The following is a 16,089-nucleotide window of genomic DNA, read 5'->3' as shown; positions in this document are numbered from 1 at the left end:
TCACTGACATCTTCTACCACCTCTATATCAAATAGGGACAATCATCTGGAGTTGCCAAAATAATTTACACTTAATGTGAGATTGTCAGGAAATTGCTTGGTCCTATTTTCAAAATACTGTGAAGAGCCATCTTCCAGTGGCTACTCGATGATTCATGCTCCAAACATTTGTTGAGTGCCTACTATGTGCTAGGGCTGTAGAAACATGTTATACAATTCCCTACATTTTACCAAACATAAAAAAAAAAGTCAGGTATGGTGGCACATGCCTTTAATCCCAGTACTCGGGAGGCAGGGGTAGGAGTATTGCCATGAGTTTGAGGTCAGCCTGAGACTATATGGTGAATTCCAGGCCAGCCTGGGCTAGAGCAAAACCCTACCTCGAAAAAAAAAAAAAAAAAAAACACCAAAAAAAGATCAGTAGCTGGAAGCAACTGTGTGAAAGAAAATGTCACATTTTCATCTGTCCAATAGTGATATTAAGATATTAATTACCCCAAGAAAGACTGAGGGACATTTTATAAACTGGTTATTTGGGAACTGTTGACTTCAGAACCACATTCTAAAGTCCTTGAATGTTATGTCCAATGTAAAGTCGGTAAGGCTTAGGCCTGGAAATAATAAGAGGCCTGAGACTCATGAGAACTTGAAAGCAAACTGAATTCACCACTGGGGTCACAGTCAGTCCCCCAGATGGTCTCTATTTCCCTACTTCATCTCCATGTCATTACAGAGAGATATGAAAGCCTGGAATGAAATGAAAACATCAAAGCTGGGCATGATAACCCCAGTACTTGAAAGGTAGAGGCAAGAGAATCAGGAATTCAAAACCATCCTCAGCTACCTAGTAAGTCTGAGGCCAGCCTGGGCTACATGAGACTCTATCTCAAAAACAAACAAACCACCACCACCGACAACAACAAAACCAAAAGAAACAAAATATATACAATATATAAAGTTTATAATGAATTACCTTATTATTATTATTATTAATTTGAAAAAAAGCAACTTTGTAGAATTTGGTCATAATGCAAGAAATGAACTCTTTGTATAATGCTATCTGTCGTACTTAGGGGAAAATTTAGCATTGGCTTAATATTTTCAAATTTCTTCTAGAAACTCTACTTTAATCTCCAGGGTTCAAATTGGTAAATAAAAATAAAACATACTCACCCAAAAATGTGCAAGAATATTAACTTCAAACGTCTTTTCAATCTGAGGGTCTTGTGTAGCAACCAAGTCTGCTGTATAGACCACCCCAGCATTATTCACCAGAATGCTAACATCTCCAACTTCTTCCTTCACCTTCAAAATTAAAAGCAAAAAAAATACATTTTTTTCCCTCCCCCTGAGGTAGGATCTTACTGTAGCCCTGGAACTCCATAGTCTCAGGCTGGCCTCAAACACATAACAATCCTCCTACCTCTGCCTCCTGAGTACTGGCCACCACACCTAGTTTAGAAAAATAAATTAATTGCAGGGCGGCATGGTGGTGCACGCCTTTAATCCCAGCACTCAGGAGGCAAAGGTAGGAGGATTGCTGTGAGTTCAAGGCCACCCTGAGACTACATAGTGAATTCCAGGTCAGCCTGGGCTAGAGTGAGACCCTACATCAAAAAAACCAAACATATATATGTATATGTGTGTGTGTGTGTGTGTATAATCAAGTGTGAACATAAATTTATATGTAATGGCTTCTAAAGGAGTATATACTTTTTCTACTAAGCATGGAAAAGGAAGTTTTGTTATCCATGTGGTGACCCCTTTGATTTTGGCAACTTAAAGTCAAAGCTATCTGCCAACCAATCTACTAGTTAATTAGAAATTTCTACTGCAGTTGGCCACCATGGTATACGCCTAGGTTCTTACTCTTAGGAGGCAGAAGCAGGAGTAACTTTGCAAATCTGAGATGGGCCTGTGCTGTAGTCAGGTTCACAGTGCTGGTAGAAATCACCCAACCAAGAGCAGCTTGTAGGAAAAGAGGTTTATTTTGGCTTACAGGGTCAGCTCCGTGATGGCAGGGAAAACAACAACATGAGCAGAGGGTGAACTGATGTTCACACCTTCACCAACATCAGGTGGACAACAGCAATAGGAGACTCTGCCAAACACTGGCAAGGGAACACTGGCTATAATACCCATAAGCCCGCCGTCCCCAACAATAACACTGCCCCAGGAGGCATTAATTCCCAAATCTCCATCAGCTGGGAACCCAGCATTCAGAACACCTATGTTTACGGAGGGACAACTCAATCAAACCACCACAGCCTGGTATGCATGGCATGTTCCAGGCCAGCAAGGAGCACATAGTAAGACTCTGCTTCAAAAGAAGTTTTTTAAGAAAAGTAAAAAATTTCTTTTGCAACTTAGTTTCTTGACTTTCCTGTACTGATTATAATCCAAGAGAAATTTGCCTAAATAGTATTTATTTTAAACACTTCTTTAAAAGGTAAGCAAAAATGAGTTAAATTTATTAGCAAATCCAAGGACTATTAAGATGATCTGGGAGCCAGGAAGTGGTTCAGTTGTTAAAGGTTCTTGCTTGCCAAGCTTGTTGGCTGGGTTCAATTCTCAAGCCAGCTATATAAGCCAGATGTAAAAGGTGGAGCAAGCATCTTTTGTTGGCAGCAGCCAGGGGCCCTGGGAGCTATTCACTCAGCCCCCCCACACACACACATAAATAAGTGAGTAAATTGAATAAAATATTTTAAAAATTCAGGCATTGTTTAAAAACACATGGTCACATCTTCTAGCTCTCTACTTTCAGTTACGTTCTTCTATTGTTCTTACTCATTCTCCCTTGGGTGGCGAGAAACTTGGGGTGGGGAGAGTAGGGTGTCTGTGGTCAGCCTTGCGTTATGTTCTGGCTGTCACTATCTGGACTGAACACGCTTTGAGCCTCTCAAAACTTCCCATTGCTATTCTGTGTTTTGTTGTTGTTGTTTGAGGTAGGATCTCTCTCTAGCTCAGGCTGACCTGGAATTCACTATGTAGTCTCAGGTCGGCCTCAAACTCATGACGATTCTCCTACCTCTGCCTCCCAAGTGCTGGGATTAAAGGCATGCACCACCACACCCAGCCCCACTGCTGTTCTTAAAACAGATAGAATAAAGAGCGTTTGTGAATTACTGTAGGGACAAAAGAAATAATGTATATAATTAGCTATTTGATTTACATAATAAGTTGTTATTACTGTCTTTATTATTATATGTCATCATTATGTATCCATTTACATCTCTATATATATATAAAGAGCTTGAATGAAAGTCCTTTTCTTGACCATTTGGGTGCCCATGAAAGCACTCAGTATGGAAACATAAATGAGGTAAGCATGAACATTATACATTCTGGTCTTTCTAACATGTCCATGTTTTCTTTTGACAATCAATTCCTTACTTGAGTGTTAATTCAGAAGGAAGAACATTTAAAAAATAAAGTGAACATGTAGAAGGGCTTATGTAAGCTCTTAGGGCCAAATTTCAAAGGTTATTGAGGTTGTCATAGGTAAAATGACTTCAGTTGAGGAAACGTTAGCAAGATACCAGGGCTACTTGCCAAGACTGGTCACAGGTATCCTTTGAACTGTGAAAACTGTTTGTATTCATGAAAGAAAAACTTTACGTGATGCAATGCTTTTTCAAAATCACTGTTATATCTTTTAGATTGTAATGTAATCAGTAACAAGTTTTTTAAAAGTCACTTTATTTTATTTATTTGAGAGAATCATATACATACACACACATATTATATATATATATATATATATATATATATATAGAGAGAGAGAGAGAGAGAGAGAGAGAGAGAGAGAGAGAGAGAAAGGGAAAGAGAGGGAGAGAGAGGGAGAGGGAGGGGGGAATGGGCATGCCAGGGTACTGGGGAATTGAACCTGGGTCCTTAGCTTTGCAGGCAAGTGACTCAACTGCTAAGCCATCTCTCCAGCCCAGTAACAATTTTAAATAAGAAAGACTACAGAATTTTAATACTTATGCTTTATATTTTTATAAACTTATAATGTTAATTCCAAGAGTTAGAAATCCAAGAATATCTTACATGAGACTTTTTTTACATTTGAGTTATTAGGCTTATTCTTTGGGTAACTACATTGTGTTGCAAATAAAAGCTAGCTTCCACTAACAGAGACATCATTATTTATAGTGCTATGATATGTTGGAGAACTGAGGGAAAGAGTTAAGTACCCTATTAGAAACTTACTTTGTTACACCTTTAATATGATTTCATTGTCACGTGTAATGTTCATGATAATTCTATGAGACAGTAACTTTTTTTTAATTTTTATTTATTTGAGAGTGACAGACACAGAGAGAAAGACAGATAGAGGGAGAGAGAGAGAATGGGCGCACCAGGGCTTCCAGCCTCTGCAAACGAACTCCAGACGCGTGCGCCCCCTTGTGCATCTGGCTAACGTGGGACCTGGGGAACCGAGCCTCAAACTGGGGTCCTTGGGCTTCACAGGCAAGCGCTTAACTGCTAAGCCATCTCTCCAGCCTGAGACAGTAACTTTTTTTTTTTTTTTTGGTTTTTCGAGGTAGGGTCTCACTCTGGTCCAGGCTGACCTGGAATTAACTCTGTAGTCTCAGGGTGGCCTCGAACTCATGGCGATCCTCCTATCTCTGCCTCCCGAGTGCTGGGATTAAAGGCATGCGCCACCACGCCCGGCTCTGAGACAGTAACTTTTGATGACCACTCGAAAGATAAAAAACATAAAACAAGAAGGATGGCTTAGATGCTTACCAAAGGCCCATGGCTATTAAAGAGTAGAGCATGCATTCTTCCATATCTGACCTCAAAGGCCAGGAAAAGGGACCTGAAAGCATAAGGCAGCTAGGAGCAAAAGTCCACGAGTGCCTGGTAGGAGGGCTTCAGTGTACCAAGCTAAAGTCTCGTCCATAAGGACTGAATACCATTAGGTACATTTAAACTAGTAACTGTGAAGCTAAGTTAGTTGGCCTTTCATTAGTACCATCAATATTCTCATGTATAGTACAGGATGGAAATTATTAAGAATAGGGAAGATGGCTAGTGGTTAAAGGTACTTGCTTACAAAAATCTGTCGGCCCAGGTTCAGTTCCCAAGCACCCCAGTAAGCCCAATGCAAAAAGTGGTCCAAGTATCTGGTGTTCATTTAAAGCAGCGAAGGGCCCCAGCATGATCTCACACACACACGCGTGCACACATGCACACGCGTGCAAATAAATTAATAAATAACTGGGTTATAAAGATGGCTCAGCACACAAAGCCTGCCAGCTGAGGTTCAATTCCCAAGTTACCCAGGTAAACTGGATGCAAAGCTGGTGCCAGCATCTAGTATTTGTTTGCAGTGGCAAGAAACACACACACACGCAGAAATAATTGAAAAAAATAAAGGGTAGCAGGACAAGGTGGTGGAATATGCTCAAAGAACATTATGTACTTGCATGCAAATAACCTTATGTAACCCAATGTGGTCACATAAAACAAAGAACAATGCCCCAAACTGAGCATGAATAGCAGGATGATTTGCGTAATTGTACTGAGTAAGCTGCTATACTGTCTCCAAATTAATAAGATTCTTCACAGACAAGTTACTGCTTCCTATTCCTAAAGAATTTTCCCAAATACTCTTGATTTTTTTCTTTGTTATTATCTATTCTTTCCTCATGGTGGCATATAGGACTGTAGTTAGCAAGTAAGTGAAAGTGCCCTTAGAGCAAAACACCATTTTATAAATAGACTGTTTCAGCTGTACACAGGGGAAGCCAGTGACACCTGGAAGGGATTGCTCTACCTATGATTTTAAGAAACTGGAGGTTGGGGAGATGGCTCAGAAGGTAGGAATATTTGTTGCCCAAGCATGAGGACTTGAGTTTAATCCCCAGCATCCTCTTAAAGAGCATGGTTGCACATGCCAACCCTAGTGCTGAGGAGAGAGGAGACGGGGGGATGGTTGGTGCGTCCTGGTTAGCCAGTTTAACCAGAAAACAAAAACAGCAAGCTTCAGGTTCAGTGAGAGAATCCTTCTCAAAGAATTTAAGTGAAAAAGCAATAGAGAAAGACACCAACATCTTCCTCTGGCCTCTGCAGTTGTGCAAACAAGACCCGTGCATCTGTATACGCACATATATGGACCACATGCACACACATACATGCCATACATGCTAAACACACACATACACCGAAAACTAAAACAACAATAGTAACTGATGAAGAGTAGGCTTCTAACCCATTTCTCAGAAGACACTGTCAGGGATTTGGCCAATGTCATGCATGGGCAGAATCGTGGGTGAGGTGAGGGCATACAGGGTTCCAAACGTGGATTCCTGAGCCTTGTCCCACACATACTAAAAGAAAGCTTCTGGCAGGTGGGGGTCCAAGAATGCAAATATATGTTTATATATGTATAGACACACATATGTATATATTTTGTGTGTGATAGTAGAGATTGAACCTCAGGCCTTGCACTTGCTAGACTGCACTCTATCACGAAGCTACACTCCAGTAACAAGTGTGTGTGTATGTGTGTGTATTTGTTGTTGTTGTTGTTTTTGTTTTTTTGAGGTAGGGTCTCACTCTAGCCCAGGTTGACCTGGAATTCACTATGTAGTCTCAGGGTGGCCTCAAACACAGGGCAATGCTACTACCTCTGCCCCCCAAGTGCTTAGATTAAAGGTGTATGCCACCATGCCTGGCCAAGAGTATACATTTTTAATAGCTTCCAGAAGGTTCTGGAATACACTAATGCCTGAGAATCTCACCTGCACCATCTAGTTATGAGTCTTTCAGTAGCCAGCCTAAGACAAACAAAATCACAATTTTTCTCAATTACTTTGTATCATTAACAAACTATACTGCCTCCAAAATACCTCCTAACTCTCACATGACACATTTCTAACTAAATATAAATTTTCAGGGCCGGGGAGATGGAATAACAGTTAAAGGTGCTTGTTTGCAAAATTTGCTGACCCAGGGTTGATTCATCAGTACCCACATAAAGCCAGATGCACAATGTGGTACATGTGCCTGAAATTCTTTTGCAGTGGCAAGAGGCTCTGTTGTGTCCATACTCTCTCTTTCTCTTTCTCTCTCTCTCTGTCTGTCTCTTGTGCAATACATAATTTTTTTTTACATGTAAATTATTTTTTTTAATTTTTATTAACATTTTCCATGATTATAAAATATATCCCATGGTAATTCCCTCCCTCCCCACCCCCACACTTTTCCATTTGAAATTCCATTCTCCATCATATTACCTCCCCATTACAATCATTGTAATTACATATATACAATATCAACCTATTAAGTACCCTCCTCCCTTCCTTTCTCTACATAATTTTTTTTTTAAATGTCACCTTCTTTGCTGAGCTGTAAATCTCTTCTCGTTTGCTGCAGTCCACTACATAGGGATAAGCCAGCGCACCCAGTTTCCTGCAGTTAGCAGCCGTTTCTTCAATGCCATTCTAGAAAAAGGAACAAAGAGGGCCAGAGAACAAGATAAATGACTAACAGCTAAAAATCAAGTAGGAAAAATGTGTTAAGTAAAAGGTGGGTTATTTCAACTAAACCAATTTAATGTAACAAGAAGCTCACTACGCAGTCCTAAATTTTTTGAACCATTCTCAAAACCTCTGCTATCCCACCCTGGTATGACAAACCTCTACCGTGCCATCTCTCTACCTGGATTTCCACCACAGCCTTTGCCCTGCTTCCCAGCCTCACTTGCTTCCTCCACCGCTTCTCCTCTGCGTTCTCTTTGCAACCCACTGTTCAGAGGACTCTCTTCAACGGAAACTGGCTCAAAACCCTTCATGGCCTCCCAGACATAAACAGCTTCCAGGAACTTATGATGGGGGGGGGGGGTCTCTCCCTTAGGTCTCCAGACCAGCACTGTCCCATACATATGTAATGTGAGCCATGTACCTCATTTAAATTTTTCTGGGTAGCATGTTTCAAAAATAAAGCTTAACTTGGCAGAGTATTTTATTTAGATTAACTGAACCATTTCTCAGGTGCATTCATTCCATTATTTCATTGAAGAATTTGTTCCCGAATATTTGTGCTGAAACATGCCAAAACCAAAAGCTAACATGAGAAATTGTTCAGATCAATGTAGAAGGAAGCATCAGATCACTTAACAAATTGCAGTGACAGACATGACAAACAGGAATTGGAAGCACTGTTTGCAAATTGATTGTACCACATAGATTCAATCAAGCATAAGTCCAACATAGCAAGACAAGCTCCTCTCATCGTCTGGTACTTGGCTGTACACTTGTCCCATAGGGCTCTGTTTGGGCTATGTACCCATAGAAGTTCACTATCCCCCTAAGCATGTTGGAAACCTGTAAGAAGCTGAATATTATCATCTCCATCTCACAACCAGGGTGAATGGTAAAGCCAGGCGTACCAGGCAGCAAAGACTGGGTACAACCATTGTGATTGATAGGTAGTTTCTACAATTCTGTGCATTTGACTCATGCATTGGTCAATTCATTCCTATATTTAATCCAACATATCTAAACTGTCATTTAAACATGAGATTAAGAAGGTGTGTGGTGGCATAGGTCTTTCAATCACAGCATGAGCAAATGTGGGCCCGAGGCCAGTTTGGGACTATAAAGTGAGTTCCAGGTCAGCCTGGGTTAGAGTGAGACCAACCTGTGGTGGTTTGAGTCAGGTGTCCCCCACAAACTTAGGTGTTCTGAATACTAGGTTCCCAGCTGATGGAGATTTGGGAATTAATGCCTCCTGGAGGCAGTGTATTGTTGGGGGCAAACTTATGGGTATTATAGCCAGTTTCCCCTTGCCAGTGTTTGGCACAGTCTCCTGTTTCTGTTGTCTACCTGATGTTGGCCAGGGGTTGATGTCCACCCTCTGCTTATGCCATCATTTTTCCTACCATCATGAAGCTTCCCCCTCAAGCCTGTAAGCCAAAATAAACTTCTTTTTTTCCTATAAGCTGCTCTTGGTTGGGTGATTTCTACCAGCAATGTGAACCTGACTACAACACAACCCTACGTCAAAAAAGAAAAAGTTTGTGAATATGTGATTACTAATACAACACATTACTAACACATTTGTTCTTCATACTAAGTCTGCAATCAAGTTTGTTACTTCCAACTGCAGCACACCTCTATTCAGCCATATTTTAAAATCTTAACTGCCACAAAGGAAACATGGTTACTACCTACTTGTGTCAGCTCAGATCTTGACCTAGAATGCTCTGCTACTTCTCTTCCTTCCTTCAATGCCAGGTTTTGCATTTGTTCAGCCCTCTTTACAGAGAAAACATTGCTATCTCAGCTGTCTCCATCTTTTTTTTTGGGGGGGGGTGATGGTATTGGGTTGAACCCATAGCCTGCTTGTTTCTTAATAAAAGTATAATTAAGTGATGTGAGACCTATATATATATCCCAGTAAATTATACTAAGCCTTAATAAGAATCCAGGACTTTTATTTTAATTATTAAAGTAGTATATTGCTTCACTAGACCTAAATGGTTTTTGGTATGCTCATAGACACTATAGCTACTGCTGTTTTTATCATAGCTACTTTTGTCAAGACACTGAAAAAGTCACCTAATCTACTCCAATAACGTACTTTGTATATCAAACTGTGTAATGTAATGAGTGTCATTACTATACAATATGAGACAGACAAAAAAAAAAAAAAAAAACTAACCTGAGTACAACCAATGAAATCATCTATAACATATGTTGGGGACCAAATTGAAGCCACTTGGCTCCAGGCCACTTTAAATTATAATTGGAGACATAAATCTATATGTATGGCCCCATATCTTATATTTATACATAGGACAAAACTAATAAACATCTTCAAGGGTCCCTACTTAATTATATTACTAGACATCTTAATTGATTACATAACCAAATTAGTCAAACAGTAATTGTCTTACGAAACAATATTAAAGAGACATCTTGACACCAGGATTTTGCCAATAGTTTGTCTTGGCTTAATCCATCTTCCTGGTTTTCAAATACTTGGCCTTCCATGTGGGTGGCCATTGGATTAATTACATGCACTTTGTTCTTTGTGCAATTGGAGCGATCAACCTGAAAATACTTACCAGCAACTAACAATGCGTCTGGCTCATCAGACTGCTTTTGAAAGAAAAAGAAAAAGGAACAAGTGGAAGTCAAGCTAATCGGCAAGACTAAGCCTGGGGACATGGAAAACTATGAGCCTTTGGTAGACCTTCTTTTTTTTTTTTTTTTTTTTTTTTGATTTTTCTAGGTAGGGTCTCACTCTAGCCCAGGCTGACCTGGAATTCACTATGGAGTCTCAGGGTGGCCTCAAACTCAAGCAATCCTCCTACCTCTGCCCCCCGAGTGCTGGGATTAAAGGCATGCGCCACCATGCCTGGCTTGGTAGAGCTTCTTGAAGACAGGAAACTCACCACTTCTTCCAAGATTTCCTGATGCAGTAAATATAAACAAACAACTCAGATCTGATCTGATGTGAACTCGAGATCTGTCTTATGCTCTGACTTATAGCTTTGACAGCCTGAATCTGAGTAAAAACTTTGAGTGCACAGTCAGTGGAGGAAGTGCTCAACTACATCTCTATGACCCACCATTAAATCATATTTTGCCTGGCATGTGTGTTCATTTTGTGCTTATCCAAACACGGCGACTGTATATACAGGTGTGCGCATGGCTGTGTGAATACAAGTGTGTGTAGAGGCCAGAGGACAAGTCTAGGTGTCCGTCCTTCTAGAGGCGTCTTTCACTGGCTTGGAATTTGCCAAGCAGGCTGGCCAGTCAGACTGAGCTATTTCCTATCTCCTTTAACTCACTCTTTGTTAAAAAAAATAAAATAACACATTAGTATGTTTACCATACACCAGACACTAGGCTAAATTTCCTCATGCATCATCTCATGTCATCTTCCTGGCCTTCTGGAGGGAGGTGCTGATTTTTATACACCTTGTAGAAAAGAGAAACAAAGAGGGGCTGGAGAGATGGCTCAGCGGTTAAGGCGCTTGCCTGCAAAGCCTAATAATGACCCAGGGTTCAATTTCTGGTACCCACATAAAGCCAGGTGCATGAGTGGCACATGCATCTGGAGTTTGTTTGCAGCAGCTGGAGGCTCTGGTGCCCCCATTCTCTCTCTGCTTGCAAATAATAAATAATATAGAACATTTTAAAAAGAAGAAGAAGAAGCAAAGAGACCACACCACCATGCCACAGCTTGGCCAGTTATCTACTCTGGAAGTACTTGGTATCTTTCATTGCATAAATAAGTACTTGGCATCTATTTTTTTCTACTTCATGGAGGGGGCATTGGACCCTATCTCCTGTTTATCACCTGTAACTAATGTCTAGGCAGTAGAATTTGTTGATTGCTGTCTCTCTCAACCACTCTTTTGAGTTAGCTTACATTAACCTCTGAATCTTGCTGGCAGGATTGAGTGATCATTAGCGTGCAATGGGCAGCATTTCAGGTCAGCAGGTGCCTCCACAAACCTCTTAATTCATCTACTCAAAGACAAACATAAGGCGAAATTTCTGGTCCTCCTATCTTACCTAATTAATCCCACACCTACATGTGTCCCGGGTTAAACACATAGCATATTGAATTTCCTTTTTTTTTTAATCATTGTTTTTTTTTTTACTAGAGGATGATTTCAAAAGTTACTCTTGGCAGTAACTCAGGTGGAGTAATGTTGCTTTCTGTAGGGCACAGACTTTTAAGCCACGTATTTCAGTGACTGCAGGTCGGATTTAGTAGCTTCGAGCCTCTCTTAGCACCCTTACTTACATCTCACCCCTCTTTCAAATGCTTAAGACAGAGACAGGGTCAATGGAATCAGGCTGGGGAGGAGATTACAAACGATTTCCAGCATCGATTTACAATGTTAAGTAGTAATGCGCGGTTAAGTGAGCCTCTTATCTCCCCTGGGTCCATTCGTCTTGGGATCAAAACACACGCCCTCCCTCCCCCTTCTTCGGAGAAGCGGCAAAGAGTGGTGGGTTGGTAAACGTGGACGTGAGCCAAGTGCAGGAAGCAGAAAAGAGACGCAGCGAGCGCTTATTACCTTATTGATATCCCAGAGAACCAGCTTGGAGTTAAGTTTGGCGAATTCATAGGCGGTCAGTCTCCCGATTCCATGGCCAGCTCCAGTGATGAGCACGATTTCTCCGGCGACTGATTTTCTCCTCTTGGGAATAAAAAGCTTGACGAACGACTCCAAGTAGAAGAGGATGAGCAAGATCGGCAACAGGAAAATGTCCAGGAGGTATTTCATCCTTTCCGGGGCAGCTCTCGGGAGCGAGTGCGCGCCGCAGAGCCGCGGGCAGGGCGGTGTGGAGCGCACAGCGGGAACCGCTCCTTCCGCGGGGCCGGCCCGGGGGAGGGGTTTGCGATCGGCGGGGCCGGCGGCGGGCGCTTCAGGGATGGACGAAGTCCAGACGCAGCCCCGGGGCGGTGCGGCCTCCTGACCTCCTACTTCCTCCCGGACTCCCAGCCGACCCTGCCGGCTTAGCTGCTCTCAGGCCTCCCTGAATTTCATAGCTCCCGGGTCTTAAAAGGATAAACTGACTGTGCCTGCAGGTCACTGGCGGCTTTGGAAGTTGAGGGGTTGCAATCACACAGGATAGGGGATGCAAACGTGGAACCGCACCTCAAAGGAAAGCACGTGCGATGCAGACAAGGAATGCAAGATGTGTGGAGAAGGAATGCAAGATGCGTGTCCTGAAAGCCGAAGGGGGCCCGCTCTGTGGGCAAAGAGGACCCGAAGGTGGAAACTGGATGGAAGGGCGACGACGGGGCTAGGGACCAGTAAAGACAACTGCTGAGATACCTTGCATGAAACCCATTTCTTTATATGATAGCCCTGCTCCTGGCTGAGAAATGAGCCTACATCATATTTTAATTTGAATTAGACGTGATTTCTGCAAGTCTGAGGGATTTTTATCCAATCTCACCATTACCAGGACTTAGGGGAAAAAAAAAATCTTACCACATTAAAAAGGAGATGATTTCCACAAGAAAGAGTAATATATTTGGACAATCGTCTCCCATTTGACCTATCAATATTTGGCGGAGAAGCCGGGTGTGGTGGCTCATGCCTTTAATCCCAGCACTTGGAGGGCAGAGGTAGGAGGATGGCCGTGAATTCCAGGCCACCCTAAGACTACATAGTGAATTCCAGGTCAGCCTGGACTAGAGTGAGACCCTACCGTGAAAAACCAAAATAAATAAATAAATAAAAATAGATAAATAAATTAATTAAATTTTACAAGAAAAGAATTTGGAGGAGAAAAAAATGTAAGCCAACCAACAAAGCATGTATTCAATGATAATAATTGTATCTCTATCCAAGTTAATAAATCACTGTCCAGAATGTGTAATAAAATAGAAAAGCATTCCATTTGTAGGTAGCCTATGTAATCTTTTTAGTTTCATAGCTATAAATGTGAGTATTCAATATATATTAGCTGATGATTTAAAAAATGAAAAGGAATTCCTAGAAATGAGTAGTTGAAAGAAAACACCTAAATAGGGTTTGTGTGCAGCAAGAGGTTAGCTGGTGCTGAGATATCCTGTCAGATGCAGAGGAAAAGGGGGGCAAGTGAAGCAACCCCCAGACCCACGAAGAACGGCCACTTCCCAGGAAGAACATCAGAAATGATTTCCAGACTGTGTGAAAGGAGGTGTCTCCAACAGTTTTGCTGCCATTTTGGGCCTTTGCAGATGGCTCTAAAGTCTGAATTACAGAGCTAGAGAGAATTAGATATTAGCCCTCGAATTAGATATTAGCCCTGTGCCACACACACTTTCTTCATCGACAAGGTCTTATGTAGCCCAGGCAGAGGATGACCTTGAACTTCAGAACCTCCTGATTCTAGCTGTGGAGTGCTGGGATTACAAATTTACATTCATCACACCAGCTGTGGTGCAGTGGTAGGAATTGAAATCAGGGCTTTGTGTCTTCTAGGCAAGCCTTCTATCAAGTCACATATCCCTCAGCCCCAGCTTTTTTTTTTTTTTAATTTTAGTTTTTTGAGGTAGGATCTCACTCTAGCCCAGGCTAACCTGGAATTCACTCTATTGCCTCAGGGTGGCCTTGACTTCATGGCAATCCTCTTACCTCTGCCTCCTGAGTGCTAGGATTAAAGGCATGTGCCACCAAGTCCAATTCGTTTTGTTTCTTTTCTTTTCTTTTCTTTTCTTTTTCCTTCCTTTCTTCTTTCTTTCTTTCTTTCTTTCTTTCTTTCTTTCTTTCTTTCTTTCTTTCTTTCTTTCTAAAGTAAATGAATCTATAAATCCAAAATAAAGGTCCAAGTTCTCAACTCCCAGAATTTATAGTTTTAAAAAGCCCATTATGTCTGCTTGTAATCTCAGCACTGGGGAAGTGGAAACAATCAATCTCTGGTTCTTGTTTGTCAGCCAGCCTAGCCTGCACACACATGGATGGTTCAGCAGTGATAACACTACCCTTGACCAATATTCAGTTCAACCATTTTAACCAGTTTATCTATTGCAATGTTAACATCCATTTCTTAAAAATATATATATTTTTGTATAGAGTTTTTAACATTTTATTTGCAAGCATAGAGAGAAGGACACATACACATGTGTATATACATACATATATGTGTATACATATGGAGAGAGAGAGGGAGGGTGGGAGAAGAGGGAATGAGAATGGGTGCATTAGGGTCTAGCCTCTGCACATGAACTTTAGATGCATGTGCCACTTTGTGCATCTGGCTTTAAGTGAATACTGGGGAATTGAACTTGAGACTTAGGCTTTGCAGGCAAGCACCTTGACCACTAAGCTATCTCTCTAGCCCCCATTTCTCTTTTTTAAAATTTTATTTATGGGGAGAGAGAGAAAGAGAGAGAGAGAGAGATTATGGGACAGTAGGGCTTCTTGCTGCTGCAAATGAACCATAAACACATGAACCACTTTTTGTATCTGACTTTACATGGGTACTGGATAATTAAACTTGGACTGTCATGTTTTACAAACTATCACCTTTAACTGCTGCGCCATCTCTCCAGCCCCTAATTCCATGTCTTTAATAAAGGTTCCTAATAGTTAGTTCTTGATTTATCAACTACAGACATTACTAGTTGATTTTTCTCTTACGACAGTTAAGGAGGTAGCTCATTTTTCTCCCTTTCTCCTAACTTCTCAATGTAATAGCTCTCTTTACTACTTCCATTAGGTTTTATTTGCAATTTCAGGGAACATACTTTTACTTTTTGTTTTATCCTAGCAACTGTAGGCTTCCTGTTTTGTAGTAGGAGGATAATGTGCCAGTCTTTTCTTCAGCTGTTCATTTCTAATCCTCTATTTCTATTTTCTGTAGTTCACTTTTTTCTGAGGTAGTTTCACTCTAGCCCTGGCTGACCTGGAACTCACTCTGTAGTCCCAAACTGGCCTCAAACTCACAGTAATCCTTCTGCTTCTGCCTCCCCAGTGCTGGGATTAAAGGCATGCACAACCATGCCCAGTTTAGTTTACTTTTATATTATCAGTGCTGATAATATTTGCTCCACCTATTGGTTGATTCTGAAAGCTGAAAGTCAACAATTTACATTTAGATTTTTGCAACTGAAAAGTGGCCTTCCCCAGCATGACACTACTGACTAGGCTGTCCGGAACAGAGCAGACCAGAAGAAACTGGTTTCATCTGGAAACTGAATTACTGGGCCTTCTCAAGTCTGAGACAGCCTCAGAGTTACAGCTGAGCCTCTGAAGTTAGCTTAGAATCAGCTGTAGCAGGACACAGTACTCTGGAGGTGGAGGCAGGAGGTTCAAAAGTTCCAGGAGAGGGGTGGGGAGACGGTTCAGTGGGAAAAGCGTGAGTGCTTGAATTCAGATCCCTGGCACCCACATAAAAGCTCGATGCAATAGCATGCCTATAATCCCTATGATCATAGATTCAAACCTGTCCTTCATCACAGGTAGGTAGGTCATTGAATGCTGCCTTAAGAGTACATGATTGCTTTAGGATGTAAAGGCTTTAGTTTCTCATTTTCACTCTCAGTCATATAAAAACTCACCATTAACCCATGGCCTTCTTGTAGCAATGCTGGGGATCAAATCAAGGGCTTTGCA

At 41.4% G+C, this 16,089-nt stretch overlaps 1 protein-coding gene across 1 annotated transcript in view; it reads right to left on the bottom strand.

The window, feature by feature from the left end:
• LOC101606975 (estradiol 17-beta-dehydrogenase 11) overlaps window positions 1-12,338 on the bottom strand; it is a 34,909-nt gene extending 22,571 nt beyond the window's left edge. Inside the window, exons 1-3 of the mRNA XM_004661602.2 lie at window positions 12,055-12,338; window positions 7,349-7,456; window positions 1,173-1,304 (exon numbers count right to left, since the gene is read on the bottom strand). Of these exons, the coding sequence (XP_004661659.1) occupies window positions 1,173-1,304; window positions 7,349-7,456; window positions 12,055-12,264 (450 nt within the window). The 5' untranslated portion in view covers window positions 12,265-12,338. The remainder of the gene's footprint in view (window positions 1-1,172; window positions 1,305-7,348; window positions 7,457-12,054) is intronic.
• Window positions 12,339-16,089: the final 3,751 nt, after the last annotated feature.

The sequence above is a fragment of the Jaculus jaculus genome, chromosome 2 (genome assembly GCF_020740685.1).
Source record: "Jaculus jaculus isolate mJacJac1 chromosome 2, mJacJac1.mat.Y.cur, whole genome shotgun sequence".
Classification (NCBI taxonomy): Eukaryota; Metazoa; Chordata; class Mammalia; order Rodentia; family Dipodidae; genus Jaculus; species Jaculus jaculus.
Note: the sequence above shows the minus strand (reverse complement) of the source record. Positions and strands in the feature narration are given on the sequence as shown.